The 10,644-nt window shown below is 40.0% G+C and overlaps 1 protein-coding gene across 1 annotated transcript; it reads left to right on the top strand.

Annotated features, from left to right (window-relative positions):
* Positions 1-5,161: 5,161 nt before the first annotated feature.
* Positions 5,162-9,186, top strand: nr2e3 (nuclear receptor subfamily 2, group E, member 3; the record flags this gene model as incomplete). The annotated part of the gene is made up of 8 exons (XM_083891151.1): positions 5,162-5,255; positions 5,684-5,834; positions 6,430-6,533; positions 6,626-6,919; positions 7,417-7,595; positions 7,714-7,954; positions 8,308-8,413; positions 9,054-9,186. 8 exons carry the CDS (start codon positions 5,162-5,164, stop codon positions 9,184-9,186), a joined length of 1,302 nt encoding a protein of 433 aa, XP_083747277.1.
* Between the last annotated feature and the right edge of the window lie 1,458 nt (positions 9,187-10,644).

Genomic DNA, 10,644 nt, shown 5'->3' with positions numbered 1-10,644 from the left:
GCACCTATGCTGCTCTGTCACAGCTGAGGGCAATCAGCCTGGGTGGGAGGTCAGTCTGTTTTTGTGTGTGTGTGTGTGTGTGTGTGTGCCTGTGCGTGCGTGCGTGCGTGTGTGTGTGTGTAAGTGTGTGTGAACACCTTCAGTTGACATTCAGATTTTGGGATGTTTTATTCCCACTGGCATCTTTTAGAAAAGCCAACAGCCCTTCTCTGGTATTTTGTAAATAAGTCGTACACTCTTAGAAAATAAAAGTGCTAAGTAGAACCATATAAGGTTCTTTGCCTTGTCCTCATAGGAGAACCCTTTTTGGCTCCAGGTAGAACCAAACCCTTTTGGAGGGTTCCACCAAGAACCCTTTTAAAACCCTTTATTCAGCAAAGGGGTTTTAAAGGGTTCTCTGGATCAAAATTGTTCTTACTGGAACCATTAGTGTTACCAAGAACCCTTGAAAAATCCTTTTTTCTGGAAAGGATTTTTCAGAAGCAAATGGTTCCAGGTAGAACCTCAGCCCTTGTAGAAGAACACTTTTGGAACCCTTATCTCTAAGAGTGTACTGCAGATATGTGCAGGTCACTTTTTGAGTTTGTTTGTTCACTGGTTAAAACATGTAGTTTAGCTGGAGTTGTTTATTAAGAATTCCACCACGGAGGCAATTCATGCAAAAGTGCAGACCTCGTTCAAATCGCTCACCACTTTGACATCACAGTGACAGCAGTAAGCAGAGAAAATGGTCTGTTGGAGATTCACTCACACACTTCCATGAATATGTTTTATAACAGCAAACACAGCATTTCAATCTTTGGGTTTATGATTGAGACCAAAACCAAACCCATGAGTATGTGGATCTTTTCCTCAAATATGATGCAGGTTTAATTTACTTATGCCAGTGGTCCTTTTTAATATATTATGAGCAAAAGGGCTCATAATGTGTGATAGGATTATTGCTTTATTACGTATTATACCGTCAAATAATGAATGTAGTCAATTATTAAACTCAGCTATATTTACTAAATGTATGCAGGATGGATGGTGTGTTTAAACATATCGAAAATATGTGCTTCGTATAAGATGTTTTCCATCACAGCTCAACCAACTGTGTTTGCACATAGGTTGGCAAATATCATCTATATATATATATGTATAATTGTAATTGTACACTCTGAACATGCACCTGTCTCGTGTGCCTACACACTTAGAAATAAGGGTTCCAAAAGGGTTCCTTCTACAAGGTTCTACCTGGAACCATTTGCTTCTGAAAAGGGTTCTTGGTAACACGAATGGTTCCAGTAAGAACCATTTTGATCCAGAGAACCCTTTAAAACCCCTTTCCCGAATAAAGGGTTTTAAAAGGGTTTGGTTCTACCTGGAGCCAAAAAGGGTTCTCCTATGAGGACAAGGCAAAGAATCTTATATGGTTCTACTTAGCACTTTTGTGTACGACAGGCTTATTTACAAAATACCAGACAAGGGCTGTTGGCTTTTCTAAAAGATGCCAGTGGGAATAAAACATCCCACAACTTTTCACTCAAGAAAGTGGACATCGGTTTTTATTCAAAATTTAGTTTAAATGTGAAATCTGGATTATCTGGAAACTGTTTTTTTCTGTACAGGACACATTATGAACTTGTTATATAAGGAACCTGTCCAACTCATTTTATAACTTTATATATATAGATTTTTTGGAGGCCTGTAATGTAATGCTGAGCAGGGAGCAGCCAAAGATCACTAGGACAATAGTGTTCTGTTCTCCCTCGTCTCATCATCTCATGTATATAACAAAAAAAAAAAAGAGGCTCCATGTCTTCGCCAGTAATTAGCGTGTAATTGGGTGAATTCGTGCAGAAAGCCTTCACAAATCCTGTCTCAAGAAGACTAACTAACTGGTAAATCTTACAAAGGTCAACAGTGTGCTGGCCAAGGATGAGGAGAGTAGCCACCATATGGCTAAAGATGCCCACAAGAAGTGCGTCTTCACTGCTCTTTTAATCTTTTGAGCTAATTGTGTTTCTTTCCCACTGACAGTGGCCAGTGCAGACAATATGTAGTCAAACTCTAATCTCCTTAACTGCTTTCCTCTTTGTTTTTCCAAATATGGCTGCCACTTGTTATTGTGGGACTGAAATATGCTGACTTTGAAATACAATGCATTGGCATACATTTTGCTCTTCAAGCAAATTTTCTACTTAGAGTTAATTATGATACAAACCTATTGTTCAACATAATTTAAGTGATTCAGAATTATACTCTGCTGCTAATCTGGACTTGCCAGGATTTAAAGCTGCCGTAGTTTATATTTTCATGTGATGAACCTAAAAAGATATTTCACAGTAACTTCCTGATCCTCTTAGTTTATGTAGTGGGTTTTAGTTTTTGGTTTAGTTTAGTTGTCTGGATCACAGGTACTGGTTTTGTTTCATCACACCACTTTCAATCATCAAAGTTTTTCATAGAACAGGTTGTTAGACTGTTGGAAGTTTATATACAGGCTTGCCTTATCATGGTATATCTGTATATCTATATTTGCTGTGTGGCAAATCCAACTTTTTAATCATTTTAATACTTATAGTTGGGACCCTGGAGGCCCTATGAGTAGGCAAAGTGTGAAAGTAGATGACGTTTTTGTGGTCCGCCTCAGTCTAAGTACAGGAGATAAAACACGCGATGTTGACTTCCGCACACATTGCTACGTCGCAATGAGACATTCCTGGAATTGTTGTCTCGTGGAGCTCTGCTTTGTCCCTAAAAACCGCGAGAGTGCAGGCGAGGGCAATGGTTTCCAGAAGAGCGGAAGTCCGTAAAGTGTTCTATTCTTGGCTGCACAGTGCAGCACAGAGTTCTACACAAACTTCCAGCCTCAGAGGATTTACGTGTCCAGTGGATTCATGTTATATATGACGGCAATGTGCCGGCTAGAGTCGGCAAATGATGTATTTTCCAAAATGCTAACTGCTGTTAGCTGTCGTTAGCCTCAGTGACGCTGACGTAGTTTCCTGTGTCTCATTTGCATATTTAAAGAGACAGGCACTCAAAAGCGAGCGTACTGAACAGGGCTGTTTTGGCAGAGTGATTGTCACAGACATGTTCATTAGGACACCAGGGAACTAGGTATAATATGTCTAATAGGGTTAAATTTACCCTTAGACTCACCCATGTCCCAGGGTAACATGGGTTCTCTTGGGATTCTCCAGCTTCCACACCACAGTCCAAAAACATGCAGATTAGGTAACTTGGACACTCTAAATTGATTGTAGGTGAAATGGTTGTTTGTCCTGTGATGGACTAGCGGCCAGTCCCTGCCTTTTAGCCCGGTGTCTCCAGCCTCCCACGACCCTCATGTTGAGGATAAAGTGGTAGAACATTAATGTATGAAATTACAATTATTCTTTTGTCATCTTTTTGTAACAGTTAATCTATACTTCTGTGAATACAGTTGTCTAAAAGCAGTTTTAAATATCTCTGTGATTGTGTTCTCTGTGGTGCATTTTTAATCACCAACTGCACTGATCCCATCAACCCCACTGAAGCTTTTGTCTGTTTACTCATTGTTTTGTGTTGTCTTTTTTTCCTGTCACACAGCTGTTTTGAGTAAACAAGCCTATAGGGCAGCCACTATGTACCGATCTACACAACAGCACAACAAAAACAACAAACATGCTGTGTTTCAGCAATAAAAAAAAACAATAAAAAAAGACCATGTCCGTGCAAACGTTCACATGTCGAGTTTAAGATCACTCATTGACACAGTTACTGACATGTGTTGAAGCTACAGAATAAACAGCAAACACAAACAGTGCAGATGCCAGCGCACAGATGTCAGAGGAACATGGCAGATCACGACCATTCACTCGAACCACTCAACTGTGCAAAGAAACAAATGATGAAAATGGGCCGAACATTTCAATAGACCATTTAGTCGCTAGAATATGAGCCGTTGTTTGGCACCTGCTTTCAGTTTTAGAACAGGGAGATTTTGTGGCTTAACACAGAATTTTTCTCCAGGATTTTTCCATTTCAGTTGAAATTAACAATTAAATTCAACTTAAATGTAATTACCCTGTTTTATGTTTCATATTCTCTCTCCCTGAGAGTGTATTGTCCCACGCCTCCTGTTAGCTGCTCTCACTGATCAGTACACGGCGCATGTATGACAATTCTACAACCTCTTAATAATAAATGAGAGACTGGTCGGTTATGAGCTCAATTAATGGCAGCCAAAACCAACCACTCAAAAATCCACATTCCCTCTGTAAGCAGAAGAATGTACAGGATTTTTCTAGAGTAAAAAGAGCAAAGTAGGAGTTAATAAGCTGGTTGTCAGCAAACACTGGGAGTCATTATGAATGGGAGCCAATCTCCCAGATCAAATATACAGCCCAGGGAAATGGAACTGGAATTAGGAAGCAAAAAGAAGAAATAAAGAGGTGAAACACAAATCGAAGAGGCTCGTGAATATAATGATGTGTGCTTCGGTAATCATTCCTTTAAAAGAAGACACCGAAGAGGAGTGTTGACTGATGGACACCCCCATGGACTGAGGAGACGGCGGAATGGTCTAAAGTTACAAAGAGCTTCAGGAGTCATCATCGCTGCTGCCTTTTTTCTTGTTGCTCTTTCTTCGTGGCTGTTATGTTTTTTTTTTTTTTTTGCAGATGGGACGACGATTAAGCGGCACCAATGTACTGGCAATGTGACTGATTGGTCCACTAGATGAACAGTAAAGATTAAGAGGATGACAAATAAGCATGCTGCTTACACAGCGCTTGGGGCTAATCCACCCCAACCCTACCAACCACCACCACCCCCCACCCCCCCACCCCCCGGACTCTCTTTTGAGGAGCTGCCACTGAGGAGCACCCACAGACAGTCACCGACCCAGACTGACAGAGGGAAGTCTCTCGCTCAACTGTTGATGTGTAACAATTGTTACAAGCTCCAGCTCACGGCAGCAGCCCTGTCCATCTGCATCTCCACACCAGGGGCTGCGACACAGTAGAGACTCAACAGGCTGCCATCTGTCTGGCTGGAGACCACACTTCCAAGTTTTGGGACAGACTAATAAGAATAAGGAACTTCTTGTGTGTGCTCGTCCCGGATTTCATCGTTTCAAGGGAGGCAAAAAGTTCTTATCGCTGCTCCTCAAAGAGATATTTTCAGGGAAAAAATGATGGAGGATCACCTGTCAAAGATCTCCATGATGCAGTCCTCCTCGCCCAGTGAGTCGTCTGCCTGCGGCGGGACTGATGACAGCAGAGGAGGTAAGAGTTCCACATGTTCACTGTGCAACAGGTGAAGCCCCATAATGACTGATGCACTGAGTACCCATATTACACACACAAAAAGTTCTAAAATATGCTCATAAGTGCTCATAAGGAATCAGTCCTTTAATATATTTCCAAAAATACTTTGGTACTAATGTCTTTTTAATTAATGGGTTTATTTGGATTAATTTCCATATCCCTCATCATTGGTTTTTGTTGATAATCCGCCTCAAGCCATTTTATTTGTTGTAATTTCATAATCACATACTAAATGAGATTTTCAGGCCCAAACGGCTGCTGCAATAATTTGACTCGTGTGCTATGTCAGCTGTCAGTACAGATGGCCGGCACACGTATGAAACAATACCAGACTAAATGAATGGCACTAACTGAATCTGCCCTATGTCACTGTGTTTGACTCGCAGCCAAGAGTCCAGCCCCGGGCAAAGCTCTGAGCCCGGCTCTGGTCTGCAAAGTATGTGGAGACACCAGCAGCGGGAAACACTACGGCATCTACGCCTGCAACGGCTGCAGTGGCTTCTTCAAACGCAGCGTGAGGAGGAGGCTCATTTACAGGTAAGACAAAGGAGACGAAATCATGCAAAAGGTCACTAAAAATTGTGGGATTTAAGGCAAAATGAGCATCGGACTGAACTTTAATCCAACAAATGTACTCAAATATTAACTTGTTATTCCCAGAATCCACAACTTTGTGTAAGATCATACAGGAAATGAATGTCATGTTTTTCCCCCATAAAAGCAAATATATAACGTAATAAGAAACTACCCATTTCAAGCCATAGTCCATGATCTAAATGCTTTAATTCAATTTTTGTTTTCAAACAGCCACACTCTATAAAATAATATACACAGAATAAATACATTGGATTTTATGTGAATATACACAGGGCTGGATCAGAGAAGGTGTTGTTTATGGAGAACAGTTTAAAGTGTAAGGATTTCACCTCCTTAGTCCATCATTTTAAATGCAAATTTTGTCGGATTTAATCTATGGGATTGTAAAAACCCTTTTAACCTAAATTTTGATTTCTTTTACAGTTATGCATGAACATTTTCTTATGTTTTATCCATCACAAACAAAGACAAATCCTGTTATTTCTGTTAATTATGAGTGTACTCTCTCTCTTAACACTTCACTGTGGTTCAACAGGTGCCAGGCTGGTACAGGCATGTGTCCGGTGGACAAAGCTCACCGAAATCAGTGCCAGGCATGTCGGTTAAAGAAGTGTCTGCTGGCAGGAATGAATAAAGATGGTGAGTGAGTGAGTGGAAATAATATTTTGCATTCTCCGAAAATTCCAGAAACATTAACTCATGTTAATCACGATCATTTCCTCTGGAAACAGCAGTGCAAAATGAACGACAGCCTCGCAGCACAGCTCAGGTTCGATTGGACTCCATCGACGTCGACACTGAGAAAGAGCACCTGGCCACCACTCGGGAGCCCACCTCCTCTTCTTCCTCCTCCTCTTCCTCCTCCTCGTCCTCCTCCAGTGTCATTACGTGGCCTCACATCACATCCTCCATGTCCATCACCTCCTCGGCGGCCCCCCAGCGCTGCATCAGTCCCCAGAACAACCACCGCTTCATGGCCAGCCTCATGACGGCTGAAACCTGCGCCAAGCTGGAGCCCGAGGACGGTAAGGGGGGGTTTTGTTATTTGAGACTGAGGAGGCGGCCTGAAAATTACACTCAGACCAGATTAAACAACAAACAAGTGCTGTAAATTTAATGTGTAACTTCATCAAAAGTCTTTCACTCCAGGAGTATATTGTTTTCCCATAGGTTTGGCACACTAAAAATATATTTCTGAAAAAAAAAGGGGCTGAATGAGGAAAAATACCTGTGATTTCCCTGTTTTTTAATTTAAGTAAATTTTTGTTCAATATATATTGTTTAATAATAACCGTTAATTACTTTAAAGATTAAAAAAATTAAATGCACACTTTATTAAAAATATATTTTTCACAATTTCATGTGAGTGAAGTTTAATAAATTGATGACATTATATGAACACAACTGTATATAACTCATTGTCATTGGGTCTTCTAATCAGCACATATCCTTACAATATAATAATAGAAAATAGATGTAGATTCCTGCACTCTGGTTTCTAATCTCATCTCACCTTTTTCAGTTGACGAAAACATCGACGTGACCAGTAATGAACCGGAGAGAGCGTCCTCGGAGTATCACATGGTCCTGTATCCGTCCAGCTCTGAAAACGTCTACGAGACCTCGGCAAGATTGCTCTTCATGTCGGTGAAGTGGGCCAAGAACCTGCCAGTGTTTTCCAACCTGCCCTTCAGAGACCAGGTCAGACATTAACTGGGCTTTTTCCAAATTACAAAATCATAAACTTGTGTTTTTACTGGGTAATGTTAGTTACTGCAAAGCTAAAAAAAATATTCTCACCATCTTCTCCTTTTTCCAGGTGATCCTGCTGGAGGAGGCGTGGAGCGAGCTCTTCCTGCTCTGTGCCATCCAGTGGTCACTGCCCCTGGACAGCTGCCCACTGCTCTCGCTGCCTGACCTCTGCCCCAACATGCAGGGGAAAACCAGCTACACCAGCCTGGACTTGCGCCTCCTACAGGAAGTCTTCAGCCGATTCAAAGCCCTCGCAGTCGATCCCACAGAGTTCGCCTGTCTCAAGGCCATCGTGCTTTTCAAGCCAGGTGAGGGACTGACCATGATGACCAATGAAAGACCCATTCAAGTTATTTAGCCAGGTGCAGATCAGTAACTTAATATATTCAGGGTAGAAATATAATCATCATAAGCATCATGAGCTTTTCTCTGTTGCTACCCTGAGGCCAAAATGGCCATTATTCAAAATAACAAGAGTGAACCGGTTGAATATAAATCTAAATGCTGCATCATTGGTTCATACATTTATAACTTGACATTCTGTTTTGAAATTGTGCAACATGTAAGAGTCTATCAGTTATCTTAGTTTAAGAAAGTCAGGATATCCACTCCGTCAAAGAAGATTACAGTAAAAGTATAATTGTTTCCCCCCCTTTTATAGAAACTCGTGGTTTGAAAGATCCAGAACAAGTGGAGAACCTGCAGGATCAGTCTCAGGTGATGCTGGGACAACACATTCGCTCACACTACCCCAGTCAACCAGCCAGGTAACACCCTGACATAATATTACAGCCTCAGTGACGCACATACAATTGATCCTGATTTAAAAAATACTTTCACACAATTAAATCTCTGATTGGAATTTACATTTACTTGAAACAATCTATAGCCACATATACAAATATAATGTAATGAAACAGTCGAGACAGAAAATGTATTTTTCTGTATTTTTCTTAGCTTTACTGATTCAAAGTTCTGTAATTTAGTTTCTATCCGACAATGATTTCTATTTAATTTGATTATCACTGGATAATTCTCAGTAAAGATGATTTGATTTGTATTGTTATTTTTAATATTCATATTATTGTTAGTAATAATAGTATTATTAAATATATCAGAATTATAATTATTCAAACTTGCATACAGTGTGCTTTATACCACAAACATAAGGATTTGATTCTGACTACACTGACTTGAACAATTGAAAATAATAGTAATAATGAATATTAATTATAATAATAATAATAATAATAATAATATATATATAAATATATAAGTATTTATATTTAATGTCAAGGTCTGACACATTGTAAATAATTATTATTTTAAAACAAAAAGCCTTGCTGTGGACTTGCACTTCCTGTCCTGCTCGAGAAGTTAATGATTTGACTTATTTCGTGCACACAGGTTTGGAAAGCTGCTTCTTCTTCTTCCCTCGTTGCGTTTTGTGAATTCTGAGAGGATAGAGCTGCTGTTCTTCCACAGGACCATCGGGAACACTCCCATGGAGAAACTGTTGTGTGACATGTTCAAAAACTAAAACCATCCCCCAAAAAACGTATGCAGTCTTCTTCCGGTTTGGAGGAATTATATTTGACAGATATTTGCTTTGTGTTTCTTTTAACAGAGATTCTCTTTGCTGTTTTTTTTTTTTTTTTTTTTTTTTTCTCAAAGACATTATTTGTTGTTTCTACATCAGGTCAATGTGAAAGTTGAAATGCAATTCACTTGTCATCATGCTTGCTATATATACTAGTCGTTGATTTCTGTCTGAAGTGACTCACTCTAGTGTTTCTGTTTTTGTTGGGGGGTTTTGTGAAAATGACAATCCTCCAGAAAATGTATTTGTTTAGCGATAGAACAATTGTACAGTATGTCCCTGCTGTCCTTAATGTAATTCATGTTGACATTTCTTGATAAAGTCAAATTGTTTAAAAGTAATTTTTCTGTTTTTTTTTGACTGCCACACTTTACAAGAGAGACGGATAAAGTTAAAAAGGAGTTGTTCCCAAATTACAGCAGATTTTTCATTGGCTGTCAATAATAAACCACGCCCCCAAAATGTCCCACTTACACGCCCCCTTCTTCCTGATTGGTTTGACCATTTGCAGGCAAAAGTACTTAAGGTCCTTCTGCGTTAGCTCGTGTCATCCAGGAGGGGGAGAGTTCGTCTCAAACGTAAGCTCGTGGTACTATTTTACTTTTTCCTGTATTTCACCACTAACATCAGTTGGACCACAAATTTAACGTTAAATTCAAACCCAAAGGTCTGCACTATAAGGCTGTATAAGTATTTTAAATGTGACAAACACAGCTCAAATGACAATTAAATTACGTTTCTAACTACTCCGGAACCGCTGCGTCACCCCGCTCGCCGCTGAGACTCCGCTGTTTGTGACGGTTTACGTCAAAAACAGTTTAAGACAAAGCATTACGAAGCTAAAAGCAAAAGAATACTGACAATAGAACTCGGTCTGCCGAACGACAGCTGTAAAAAAAGCTCTTACCTTGCCTATTTATCCGTGAAAATTAGATTTTTCAGTGATAATAAAGCGCTCACTTGTCAACCGAACTTCCTGTGTTGCACTTAAAACAGTCCGGGCGTCTTTGGCTAATGGCGTCCTTCTATTGACTGTAAGGAAGCCACAGAGGTGTCAGTCATTGATATAGACGCTGAGACACAGGCCAACAGAGACACAGCTCAATGGCGCCATCTTGTGTTGCCTTTTTATTTTGTTCTGCTTCACCTGATCAGAGTCAAACTTTGTGTGTGTGTGTAGTAGCAGAAAATGCCCAGAGTGTGGTGCAATTTCACGCTTAAATAAGAAGCCAACACGGTGCAGTATATCGTTTACAGATATATACATACATACATACATGTGTGTCCTATTGTTTTAGCTTCTTAAATGTGAATATTATTTCTATGTTTATGTGCACATTCGAATGAGATGAGGTCATTTTCGGATTTTCACTTTTTTCTCCTGCCACATGATATAAT

The sequence above is a fragment of the Microchirus variegatus genome (assembly GCF_963457635.1).
Source record: "Microchirus variegatus genome assembly, chromosome: 6".
Classification (NCBI taxonomy): domain Eukaryota; kingdom Metazoa; phylum Chordata; class Actinopteri; order Pleuronectiformes; family Soleidae; genus Microchirus; species Microchirus variegatus.
Note: the sequence above shows the minus strand (reverse complement) of the source record. Positions and strands in the feature narration are given on the sequence as shown.